Genomic DNA, 12,951 nt, shown 5'->3' on the forward strand with positions numbered 1-12,951 from the left:
GGAGAGGTGAAGATGTGGAAGTGCCCAGGTGAGATCCCCCCGGATGCAGCCGAGGAGAGTCCGTGCTTTTTCCCCGCACTTTTCTCTCGGGTACCCGGGGTGTACCCAGCGTGCACTTGGGTACTTGGGTACTTGGGTACTTGGGTACTCAGAGTATACCTCATCCACAGTATCAAGTACAACCGAGAAGAAGGTACTGCACTGGTACCCTGGTACTTTCATATGTTTGGTTCAGATTCAAGTTATTATCAAGAACACCTTTATCAATTGTCTATATCGCAAAAATGGCTGAAAAATGAATCAAATAAAACAAGCTCAGTCGTAGGGTATCATATCGAAATGCCTGCTAATGCGCGACTGCGATCTTCTGGCTTCGTCGCCTGGGATTTTTTTTTCTTCTTTCGGGGTGCTCCGAGGCGTGTCCGAAAGATTTCTCCGATCGCATCTTATCAAATAAGCAGAGACCGAAGAAGAGAGACGATCGTCAAGGAAAAAGAGTAGGGGGAGCTTGTGGAAATCTAGACAGCCAGTCTGCATGCCTCGGCGCATCTCCAAAGAACAAAACAAAAACAAAAACAAAACAAAAAAGAACTTGCGTTCAAGGCTTGCAGAACACTGGCCACAGTCCCCACGCCAGTTCTGAAGCTCTTCAGGATGCGAGCGTGAAAGGGGGTAGCATGGCAAGGACCACCGACGCCGAACGAGGTAACCAAAAGATAGAGCCCTCCAGATGCACCCAGGACCAAAAAGGAAGAGAGGAAGAGAGAGAGAAAAAAAAGGGGGGGGAACAGCCATTATTTCAGTGAGCAAGAAATCCAACGCCTCGCGGATGGAGCCTGTCGATCACAAGAGAGTACACTGGATTCGACTGCGATGCCGCGACCGATCGGGCCGGAAGGACTTGGGATATTCCGGGCCTGCGTCGCGATCGCGGTGGCCTGATCCAAAGCCTGTCGGGCGACGGTCTGCGCCACGACCACCTGCCGCCTGTTGTCGCTGCTGGCGCAGCATGCGTACAACGTCGTAAAAGGCCTTTTCCACATTGATACAATTCTTCGCGGATGCCTCGACAAACTCACATCCCAGCTCCTTGGCCAATGCTTGACCTTCCTGTGCTGACACTGCGCGCTCGACGGCCTTGTCGCTCTTATTGCCGACTAGCATAACGGGGACGGGCATTGCAGGACCCGATGAGGCGTTCATGGGCGAGTTTAAATAGCTGGGGCCGGAGGGGGAACCGGAGCTGGACGATTCCTTGACCATCTTAATTTGGTTGTAGAATTTTGTGATGCGAGAGAAGGAGGCGCGCGAGGTGATGCTGTACACCAATACGAAACCCTCGCCATCCCGGATCCACTGGTCTCGTAGCGCGGTATATTCTTCCTGGCCCGCTGTGTCCAGCACCTCGAGCATACACGACTGTTGATCGATCACGACTTGTTTGCGATATGAATCCTCGATGGTTGGATCGTATGTTTCGACAAAGTGATTAAGGCACAACTAGAAGTACCAGGTTTAGTGAGATTCCATGCCTCGGATGTCCAGGGCTCGACCAACCTGAATGGTAAGGGCGGTCTTTCCAACACCTCCGTCTCCCAACACCACCAGCTTGTACAACGTCATTTTTCCAGCCATGGCGGGCAACTGGAATTGAGAACAAATAAAGAAAAAAATAAAATAAAACAATCAACCTAGAGAAGTTAGCATATTCATAGCGATCCAGCTTGCAGACGACATACCTATAATTATCTCAGGGGAAAGAGGGGGGGTTCGAAATCGCAAGGAGGGGGAGGAAAGGTGTTGGAAGTGGCCCACGTTCCAGGCGGGGGGGGCGAAAAAGAAAAGCGGGAGCTTCCACGCGATTCACAGCAACCCCCAATTGTTGCTGGAAGAATGACGCAAAGGGAGAGATATAGCAAGGGAGAAGGGGGGGTGGGAGAATGGTCGAAAAGAGGAATTAGGGAAGGGGAAAAAAAGAGATAGGAAGAAGAGAGGGGGAGGACCAGTGTGCGAAGAGTCTGGTCCGGGGGGGCTGGAACGAAGTGGAGAGAGGGGTTCAAGGGAAATAATATAAGATATATCAGAGATATATTAACAGATAGAATCAAATATAAAGAATATAGAATATATAGAGTAGAATAGAACGTATACAATAAAAACATATATATAAAAAAATTATTCACAGAACAAATGAGTTTCGTACTTTCCCCGACATACCCATCCCTATTATCTTCTTCCTCTACCCTCTCTCTCTCTCTACTTGGTCTACTTTTTCTACACTGACTCCGAGACCGTTTCGGATGTGAAAAAAATAAATAATAAGGAAAATAAAGGCTAAACCTCTGAAAATGGCCAAGTGACAGGCAAATCCATTATTCTGACTGGTAGGAATCTTATAAAGGAGAAAAGCCAAGTGACAGCTCCATGAAGTCATACATTTTTTCTTTTTTACATTTCCCAATATCCACATTGTAGTCTCTCTAGGGCTGTGCTGACATTAATTTTCTTTTATATCCGTCTTTCATTATGTTTATCCTTTGCATCGTCGCAATATACAGTACTCGAAGATGCCATATACATCCGAACTTCTCCAGAATTAAAATTGCATTCCATCGAGACTATAGATCAGACGATCTCGGAGAAAGATGAAAACCCCCAAGTAATAATATATACAAAAAGAAAAACCAGAAAAAAAGAGAGAAAAAAAAAAAAAGCGAGAGAGAGAAAAGTCCAAGAAAAGGCCAGGTCCCGGAGGTCCACAGTAAAAAGGAGAAACGCACAGGGCACAGTGGATAATCCCGGATACACTTGGCTGAAGCTCATTTCCTTGCCGGGCCAGGAAGCTGAGCTTTCTTATTTGATTTGATTTTTCTTAATTTTTTTTTGGCTTTATTTGATTTCGGATTCAAAGTTCAGTTAACCGAGAACTTACTTCATTTTACTCCGTAATATCTCAATTTAAGTCTCAAATTTAAGGGCATATATGGAGTACCCCCAGTCGACACGTGGAAGACACGATCTATGGTTTGACGCCCTAGCCTTTGAAGTACTCCGTATAGAGTAAATGATACATATTCATGGCTATATATAGTTACTTTACAAGATACTATCTAAAGTCCCGCAATCAGAAGTAATAGAAGTAAAAGAAGTAATAGTAATAGAATTAAATCAATGTAGTGGTACCCAATGCCATCTCCCAGCCTACCAACGCCCTTGACAATTATAACACCTACTTAGGTATAGCCCTAGATCAGTAATAGGCAGGTACCTAGGTACGGAGTAAAGAGTCTCCCTCCATGGCCCTGGGAGACGCTACCCAAATAGCGTAAGTCAAACGAAGAGATGGGTCCTAATCACACCCTGAATTTTTTTGGGATTTCGGACCATCTCCTCTTTAAAGGTTTAACGCCAACCTCGAACTAGTTTAGGATCGGGTCTTGGCCACCTTAGATTCGCTCTCGTTATCATCTTCCACGTTATACCCCTGTCACTTGTATTTTCCCGGGAGTCTTTCCGTCACTCGCTTCCGCGCACGCATCCGACATACCTAATACCTAGCTAGGCAATAAATCCATTCAGCCTATAATCCCCGGTAGTTGTCAAAAGGCTTCATCTCAATACAACATACGATATCCACCCGCGGAACGAGGCGTCAAAAAATGTCCTCATTCATACAGAGATCGACCTAGGACATGCTAGCTACTAAGATGGACAACGGGAGGAAGTTCGGAAGGTGGGTATGTACTCTCCCTATGCTCCATATGAGCTCTTTTTTCGCCGTTTCTTTCACTGAGTTTAGATTTCGCCCCCCTTTCTTTTATCTCCCTTTCCATAACAGAACAACCCCCCCCGCTCAATTTCCATAGTAGGTAACTGGCCCAGGTGGTTGGGCATCGATCCGATAGGGTCCGGGATGCCTCCGGTTCCCGTCCCAGTTCTCTGGCAGCGGGCCAGGGGGTTATATCGGGGAAACTGTTCTTTTTCTTTTTCCTTTTTTTTTTTTTTTTTTTGCTGTGAGGACCGGGCCCCGACGGAACTATTTTCTTTCTTCCCTTTTTGCAAATCAGCAGATATCCAGTTGCGGGCGCTTCCGCTCAATTTGCAAGAGAGCCCCAAACTGTACGGAGGACTCCGTAATTGATGTAGGATGTTAGGCTCTTTTTGCATATCAGCATATTCAACTCCATAGCAACTTTTTAAAAGAGAGTTGTTGGCACGTCCCAAGATTATTTCATCCGTTCACACGGAAGGCCCGGTCCAGCGGCCCAGTTGCCATGCTACTCCGGAAAGGGGAGCTCTTTCCATGGCACCAATAGTGGCCGTGCATGGAATAGTGGTAGGGGTTGGTTGGTTAACGGCTCCTCCCGGCCGTTATAGTATGGGGAAAGCTGAATTCATGTTCAACGGTCCGCTATGGTCTCGCCCTGGTCAAGGATTTTAATCCCAAGTGTTCATATCGGCTATGGAGTATTCCATCCGGAGTACAGAGTACCGGTGACAGGATTCGATATGCACCTGCCTTATATTGACGTGCATGGGGACACTTGTCATGTCCCGTGAACCCATAATACATCCGTCATCTGTTTGTGGATCCATGGATGTATGCATCCATCGTGCGTCGGGCTTACGGCGATCTACAGGGCGGCTCCCACCAGATTGGCCCTTGGGAAACTAACCGACTAATATTCCAAAATATCACCCCTTGCAGCTTGATCTTAACTCGGGGGATCTTCACTATTGATCTGTAGCCTGGATATAGCTTTGGGAGATTGTCTATCTCCCATCGGATCACATGCGTATATTGGGTACTGTATGTATATTCCAGATAAAGTAGATGTTGATCTCAATGTGCCAAGCCCCCGAAAGATTCCCGGTGGTATGCCTCTAAAGCGTGTTGGGATCAATAATGGGATCCTCCCGCGGCGCTATTGATCGGATCAACGATGCCGGTGGGACTAGTTCCATGCGATATCATGTGAGCATGTCAAGGCGATTATTTGTGGAGAAAGGGAGGAAGCCATGTGGTCAAAATGCTTAAGCTATTAGTATGATCTAGCTTTATTGCAACTTTATTGCTCTTCTAGTCTCAAAGCTCATCAGCTGTACTTGTATCCCGGTAGCACGCCGTAGTATTTTCTTTCTTTTTTTTGGAATAAGAGTAAAATCATGTTATTTACACTTGGTCTATGGAGTACAATAGGGGCTATAATCCAATCTACGGGATCTCCATAGTAGTGGACATAATTGGGTACCTATGTAAGTCATGATGCAGAGCGGGTTTCAGGCAGAACAATCTAGATGCGACGCGGCTGTGCAATTAGCGTAATAGGATTGCTTCGGGTTAGGATTATAGTTGCCTTTACCAAGAGAAGTTAATATTAATCTCTTGTCAATAAATGCTACTAGTGAGTAGCCTTCAGATACTTGGTAGTGTAGTGTAATCTAACACGTAGCCATTTTTAGATTGTAATATTCAGAGTTCTACCTGGGTGTTTTCTTGAAACAATGGGATACGGCAGAGAGTCCCATCCTTTTAGGCTCATTGAACACTTGGGGGAATTTTGCATATTCAGCGACGCTCTCAGGATTGGAATGAAGCTGTGATGAAGAATTATTGGAAGACTTTGAAGTTTGCTATCTCAGTGTCACGCAACAAACACCACAGATATTCTTTGACTTTTGCCATCTTAATAATCAAAATAGCCCGTTTGCGCTGTAAACATATTTACAAGCCGAAATAACATACAATCTCCCTGGTTCAGCACAAATCATCCTCGCTGAATATCGTTCAAATAAGCCGTCACCCTCTCCACCAAAATCCGCCGCGGCTCCGCTTGATCGCTGTCGCTCAGCGCATGCGATGCATTAGGAATAACCATGCTACTCGAATCCCAGATCTGCCGCCCACTCCCATCAGCAGCAATCTGCCACCTCCTCAAGAGGGCCTCCTTATTAACCCACGGCGGCACCGACTGATCCCTCCCAGAGTACAGCACCAGCATTTTCTGCTTAAGCAAACCCCTCTCCTGAATCATCCCAAATGTCCCACGGAACTGCTCATCGCTCAAATCAGAACTAAACAAATCATCCTCGGAAGGATTCTCCGGACTATCCGGGCTAACCAGACTCAAAAACCGCCGACTGCTAACCGGCGCAGAGGGCGGATACCCAATCCGCGACGTCACAGACAACGGCACAACCGTATCAACAAGATCGTGATCCTCATACGTCGCCCGCCGCGCATCAGCAACAGCCTTATCGTATATCGCGCGCATCTTGGCCGGGCTATCACGTGCAGTGCCACACTTCACAACCCACAATATCCCCTCACGGTCAGAAACAGGCGCTTGCATAATTGCCCCATCGACCGGCACCCGCACAATTGGTTTCCAGTGGCGGTCGAAGACGGGGTGTGCCGGCCGTGGGTTGGGACAGTTGATGTAGTGCATCACATCCTGGCTGCCCGTCGAATGGCCCATGATGACCACCTTTCCGGCACCAAATTGTGCCTCCTTGTATTTACGCACATATGAGATGCACTGCGATAGCTCATCGATGTCTTTTCCCAGTCGTCCCATGCCCCAACCCCCGCCAGCGCAGGAGAGAATCAGCGAGAATACGCTCCATTGGGAGGGATCTAGTGCGCGAACTATGTCACTTAAATAGTCGACTGAGCCAAGGCTGTCGCCTAGCCCGCCGACAAAAACAAGTGTATGTGGCTTGGGTACATTGCTGCGGGTGTATTCGAATGCGACGAGGGTTTCGGTCTGTGAGGTGGCGTTAGCGGTGTGAATTGCTTGGCTGCGGGGGTGGGTGGCATACGCAGTGGTGTAGCACACCAGGCTGTCCCTGGGCTAGTGAGGTGAGGAGCTTAAGTTGCATTATGGAGATATTGCTGCAGGTGGTGGTACCCAGGTGCGGATTGGTTTGACTGGAATGTGCGTCAGATCAGATAAGAGAACATCAGATAAGGAGCCGCAACGGACTTATTCCGGTACCGGTTTCGCGAAGACGAGTAAAATTGTAGGTAGGGCTTGGTATTATATTATTAATGTGTATCATTGATACCTAGGTATTATCTTAACAGTTCGCCTGACATTGTTTGACTTGTATATTTCGCTCGAGTTGATCATCCCTATATCTCTCGCAGCCGCTTAGTACTAGGCTCTAAAGGAGAACCCATGATTTCAATTGCACATCGTCTTTCTACTATTAAGAAGGATAATAAAATGATCGTGATGTACGGTGAAGGTGTTGTAGAAGACGAGAATTATATCAAACATATGACCCAAATAAGATGCCTATGCTGGTCTTGCTCAACCAAGGAATATCTGTACCGACTATTTAAATAATAAAGTCTACAATCACTCAGCTGACTTCGCTATAACGAAGCAATCCAGTCAGGATGATCACCATCAATACAACAGAAAAGCCTTTGGATACGTCATCCACTCCTTCTACCAAGAGACTACACAAGAATTTCCTCTGGTATCAAAACAAGGGGATGTGTCTTGTCATGCTCCCCTACTTGCTCATTGCACTTATTGCCGTCGTGTGTGCTAGTATTATGCTGAATACGAACAAGTCCTACTGTCGAGCTCTAGACTCCGGGCTTGATTCAGAGCTCCATTTTTCATTGCTTATGTGTTTCCTTTAATTTTCTCCCAGGACAGCTATGTTTAATTGTTCTTGTGTACACTACAGCCGTGGGTTCTCAGGCGGGGCTTCCTCTTTCCTCTTCACTGCAAAACGAGACAGCATCCGATCAGGAGAAATCGGCCACTAAAGACAGCAAAGATCAGTATGTGTAGATCTCCTTCGAGTTTTGGTTACACTTACAGGTAATCTGCAGTCCCACATAGAAGTCTCCTTGCCTTCTCTAAATGATATAAGCATTATTTCGATGCTAGCAGGGCGGGTAGGTATATTGGTACACTCACGATATGCGCTGCCGAAATATGTCTTTTCACCCGTCCCGGGCAAGGTCGATTCTCTTTCTTCAGGTTGTCGAGAGCCGTACAATACGGGCACCTGAAGGCACATACAGGGATTTGCTTTAGAAGACCAACAATAGTTAGACATGTCTTGAGATATTACGTTTCAGGGTACCTTGGTTTAGAGAACTCACGATAATCACATGGTCAACCGGCCACTGGGCTGAGAAGTGTTCTCGGCATTCACACACCTTCTTGCGTTGGCTTCAGAAGATGCGCGTGAGTAAATATCAACTGAAAGGATCAGGGAAAAGATGCTTACACCCAGTAATTAGGTTGCACTTTCGGGTCGATTCTCATCCAGTAGTGTCCCCGGAGTGGGCTGCCATCGCTAGCGATCCAGGGATTTGGAGGAGGGTCCTGATGCTTGGAGGCCATCCTACTTAAAACAAGACATTTCGTTAACAGCTTAGCTTTAATGCGCTCTTGGGGGAGTTTCAATGTTTGAGATGCTACATGAAGGCATACTCCCAGTATCAGTCGAATGAATCGGGCAGATCGGGTGGTATACGTGCCTGGTGATCTCGCAGTGCGGACTTGATGATTTAGCGATGCAGGGATGGCTGTACGATGGGTCATATGCTGAAGATGTGAAAAGCAAGTGCAAGCAAACGAGATTAATGCTGACCTAGGAAAATACTTAGGTATCGAACTTGCTTGGGGGTATGGCAACTGCCTGAGATAAGACGGTTCAGACAACCTTTGGCACTCGCGAGGCAAGAACGCAGTTTGACATTGTTTTCAGACTGGTGACCAGAAACAATATCAAACCCTTGCCACATAACGTTGAAGCTGTCAGAATATTGGCTTTAGATATCTATATTGCTCTGAAGGCAGATAAATAAATTGTCAAGAGCTCGTTGACTCTACTCGATAATTAACTATCAGGGCTACACTGCCCCTGGTAAAAGATCCCGTCTGGAAGTACTGTATATACTATGAATAGACACTATAGGTTCCTCATGTGTATGTTGATTATGAATTTAAGATACTTGATCCGGTAAACACCAAGTAGTATCTGAGTATCGAATGCATACTAACCTATTATTCTTCGTTCAGGAGACTTCTTAATCTATCATTCTGACCCAGGTACCGACGAAGAGTTAAAGCAGTTAGGGATCTAGGATAGGAAATAAGAAGACAATATCAAAGAATAAAAACTAAGAGGCAGATGCTCGATATCCCTGGATTTTCCATTTTTGGTGTTCGCAACATCAACCGGGCCGGGGGTGCAGGTGAAGTTCGATAGGAGAGATTATGCACCTGAGAAGCCGATAAGAGACACTCGACACTCTCTTCTTCGATCTCCCCCTCTAGTGAGCTTGTTACTTAATTTGATCACATGGATATGGTCATATATAGAAAGTCTGCTTGACCCATCACCCAACCAGGCAATTTAACCCCCTTACCATTTTAACCGTCCTCTCTTGTTCATTATTTTGCAATGAGCAGTCATGTTCAAGACCCCGAGCAAATTGAGGGGATTACCACACGCGAAAATGAGATCAGACCTATCATCAAACGCACCATCGCCGGCGAAGACAATGCCAAAACACGGGCAGCCATTTCTGAGCTTTTTCAAACAAAACGAGGGCTGAAACAACGTCATATTCAAATGATTGCCCTGGCTGGAACGATCGGTACTGGCCTCTTCCTAGCGACCGGGAAATCCCTAGCAAGGGGTGGACCACTAAGTATGTTGCTCGCGTATTGCATTGTGGGCATGCTTATCTGCTGCGTGGTCTTTTCCGTAGCTGAGCTCAGCGCGCTGGCGCCTCTTTCAGGTGGCATCATTCGACACGCAGAATGGTTTGTTGACCCTGCACTGGCGTTTGCACAAGGTTGGAACAGTGTTTATGCAAATGCTATCCTGCTGCCGGCTGAGATGGTGGCATGTGCTGTCATTATCGACTTTTGGTCTGACGTTAACCATGCAGTATGGATTAGTGCCCTTGGTACGTTGCTTATTATTAGCAATATGCTATTGGTCAGTATCTACGGTGAGTTGGAGTTTGTTTTTGCAATGTTAAAGATTGCTCTGATTGTTGGTGTGAATATCATGGTGAGCAAGTCTCGCGCACAATGGATCTTCTGGTTAGTTCCTGACTGCTTTTCATAGAGTATCTGCATTACCTCTGGCGCAGGTCCACAGGGCTATCCCATGGGGTTTCGATTTTGGCGAGACCCTGGACCCTTCGTGCAATTTCTTGGTATTGATGGCTCATGGGGACGGTTCCTTGGGTTTTGGCGTGTGCTGAGCAGTGCAGCTTATGCATTTTCCAATGTTGAGAACGTATCGGTTGCCGCAGCTGAGACGCAAAATCCTCGCCATAATATCCCCAAAGCTGCCAAACGTGTGTTCTGGAGAATCTTGATATTTTATCTGATCACTATTTTCATGATGGGCCTTATTGTCCCCTCCAACGACAAGGGGCTGCTGTCAAATTCCGGCGATGCTGGAGCGTCTCCATTTGCGATTGCTGCCACCAATGTCGGGATCAAAGTGGTACCTTCGATCATCAATGCCGTCGTTGTCACAAGTGCATGGAGCGCTGGTAACTCTGGTGAGGGTGGGCTTTTCTTGTCTGCCACTGTACTTTTGCTAACTTGAAGACAGCAATGCTTGTTGGAACCAGGACGCTATATGGCCTTGCTCAAGAAGGGCATGCCCCAAAAATATTCACTCGCATCAATCGATTCGGGGTTCCCTGGATATCAGTTGCCGCAGTCGGATCTTTTCTTGCCTTGGGATATATGACGCTGTCATCTGCAGCTTCCGTTGTGTTTGATTGGCTCCAGCAACTGGTCTCAGCTGCCTCTCTGGTACATTGGATCAATATAGAGGTGATCTACCTGAGGTTCTTTTATGGCTGCAAGAAGCAAAAGATCAGCCGCACTGAACTTCCCTGGAAAGGCCCCTTTCAACCTTACGCAGCATGGATCTCTCTGGTTTCGTTCAGTATCATTCTGCTTACTGGCGGATTCTACGTGTTTATTGAGGGCAACTGGAGTCCTCAAACTTTTGTGTCGTCATACTTCAACATTCCACTTATCTTTGTCTTGTATTTTGGGTACAAATTTTGGCGAAAGACCCGGCTTGTTCCACTGAAAGAAATTCCGATCCAGGAATTCATTAATATCGCTAATGAAAATCCAGAACCCATCCCATCTGCGACTACTGGGTGGCGAAGACTAAATATCCTTTGGGCTTGATGTAGGGGGTTTTGGGATGGGGGCTATGGGAGAAGGAAAAGACATGTTGTGATAGAATCTGGGTCAAATGGACCAATCATATTTCGATTTTTCATTTAAATCCTTCAAATATACACGTTGTCCATCGGATGAAGCGTCAATTACTAACTCCGGAAAGCAGTCCGGTCTTACTCAATCCCAAATCGCTTAGCCACCTCTCGGAAGCCATCGGACTCAAGATCAACCCACATATCTACCCAACCCTCAGCCTTGGCCTCCGCGGCCTCCTCACTTGACATCTCTTCCTCCTGTTCACGCTCAACATAGATAGTCTGAAACCCACAGCTCTGGGCAGCCTTCAAATCCCGCAGATGCGCCGCAACTAGTGCGCACTGGCCTGGTTCCAGTCCAAACATCTTGGCAGCACCGTTATAAACCAGCGGGGAAGGCTTGTAAGCCTTGAAATTCTCTGCACTGACAAGATGCTTGAATGGCAGTGATCCATGTCGCTGAAGATCCTGCAGTAAAGAGATATTCCCATTTGACAGGGTGGAAGTGGCAAACCGACGGTTCAACAGTTCAATGCCCTGGGCACTATCCGACCACGGGTTGAGCCGGTGCCAGGCAAAAGCGAGTTCCCACAACTTCTCATCAGTGAACAGGCCATCCAGACCGCGCTGCTGCAGGAGGTCCTGAAGGGCGTTGTAGTGGTGCTGATCGACTGAGACAAACTCGTTGGATGGATCAAATGTCTTGGTGAATACATTGTAAGAGTGCCGCCATTCTGCGACAAATGCCAGCCAATCATCCCGGGTCACGGCTACAGCGCGGTCCCGCAAGTCAGCTGGGAGGTCCTTGTCGGAATGATTCACAGCATGTAAGGTGGCTGTGATCAGCTCTTCCGCCACGCATGTACGCCACGAAACTACTGTGCCGAATGTATCGAAAAACAACATCTGGGGTGGATTGTCTGTCGACATTTTGCGTAGTTGGTGTTGTAGTTGGAGGGGCGGATGTTGATATGCAGTTATTCCCCGCACTTTCGAGATTATGTCGGTTTCCGAGCTCCGCCGTGGGATCTTCACAGAAGTTGAGATTCCAGCTAGATATATATGTATGTCAGAGTGAAATGAGTCAATTCACATATGCTGGTTTCCAGGGCACATGGAACCTCGGAATGACGGTAAATGTATGCTTAGTCAGTTCGATTCGCGAGATCTAACGGGCTGATTGTTCTGGCGGGATGGTCTCATTGGATCGGAAATGGGAATAAAACAATCGGTTGCTTAGAAACTCTCTAAACAAGCACATGTTGTTGGAAGTAGTTTGAGTCCTTTTGGGGTTCTTTGGATTCCCTTGGAGTCCTTTTGGAGTCTTTTGGAGTCTTTTGGAGTACCTGGTACGCTGATGTTGAGTCTTGAGGAATGTGTGTGGCACTCGTACCACGGAGAACATTCTGCCTGTTCCTTTTTTTCCCCGCCTTCTCAACTTTCTCAACTTCCTCACCTCTCAAATGTCATATCCATTGTATTGTCCATTGTCAATTTGACTTCCATTAATTATTAGTCTTCCCCTGCATACTTTCAACACAACTTCCGTGTAATATCGCCTGCGCCTCCACACTGTCAGAGAAACAAAGAAACTGAGCAGGGATGTGAAATATCAGCAAATATCGACCTGTCAACGGCCAAGTCAAAAGTACCCCGTGCCCCCTGAGGTGGGGCAAATTGGTGGCAATGATTCGTGGAGATTCCCTTCTTGTCAA

General features: G+C 46.9%; 4 protein-coding genes across 4 annotated transcripts; 1 reads left to right on the top strand and 3 right to left on the bottom strand.

Annotated features, from left to right (window-relative positions):
• Positions 1-800: 800 nt before the first annotated feature.
• rasB (Ras small monomeric GTPase RasB) lies at positions 801-1,687 on the bottom strand. The gene is made up of 2 exons (XM_056874022.1): positions 1,558-1,687; positions 801-1,500 (listed from the first exon to the last, which is right to left on the bottom strand). The coding sequence occupies exons 1-2, from the start codon at positions 1,633-1,635 to the stop codon at positions 844-846; spliced, it is 735 nt and encodes a 244-aa protein (XP_056731742.1). The 5' UTR covers positions 1,636-1,687; the 3' UTR covers positions 801-843.
• A 4,081-nt stretch (positions 1,688-5,768) lies between these two features.
• Positions 5,769-6,882, bottom strand: N7487_006276 (uncharacterized protein; the record flags this gene model as incomplete). The annotated part of the gene is made up of 2 exons (XM_056874023.1): positions 5,769-6,767; positions 6,823-6,882. 2 exons carry the CDS (start codon positions 6,880-6,882, stop codon positions 5,769-5,771), a joined length of 1,059 nt encoding a protein of 352 aa, XP_056731743.1.
• A 2,556-nt stretch (positions 6,883-9,438) lies between these two features.
• Positions 9,439-11,207, top strand: N7487_006277 (uncharacterized protein; the record flags this gene model as incomplete). Its single annotated transcript, XM_056874024.1, has 3 exons — positions 9,439-10,056; positions 10,114-10,558; positions 10,612-11,207. The coding sequence occupies 3 exons, from the start codon at positions 9,439-9,441 to the stop codon at positions 11,205-11,207; spliced, it is 1,659 nt and encodes a 552-aa protein (XP_056731744.1).
• A 167-nt stretch (positions 11,208-11,374) lies between these two features.
• Positions 11,375-12,166, bottom strand: N7487_006278 (haloacid dehalogenase, type II; the record flags this gene model as incomplete). The annotated part of the gene is made up of 1 exon (XM_056874025.1): positions 11,375-12,166. The coding sequence occupies one exon, from the start codon at positions 12,164-12,166 to the stop codon at positions 11,375-11,377; it is 792 nt and encodes a 263-aa protein (XP_056731745.1).
• Between the last annotated feature and the right edge of the window lie 785 nt (positions 12,167-12,951).

The sequence above is a fragment of the Penicillium crustosum genome (assembly GCF_028827405.1).
Source record: "Penicillium crustosum strain IBT 35664 chromosome Unknown utg000002l_segment0_segment0, whole genome shotgun sequence".
Taxonomy (NCBI): domain Eukaryota; kingdom Fungi; phylum Ascomycota; class Eurotiomycetes; order Eurotiales; family Aspergillaceae; genus Penicillium; species Penicillium crustosum.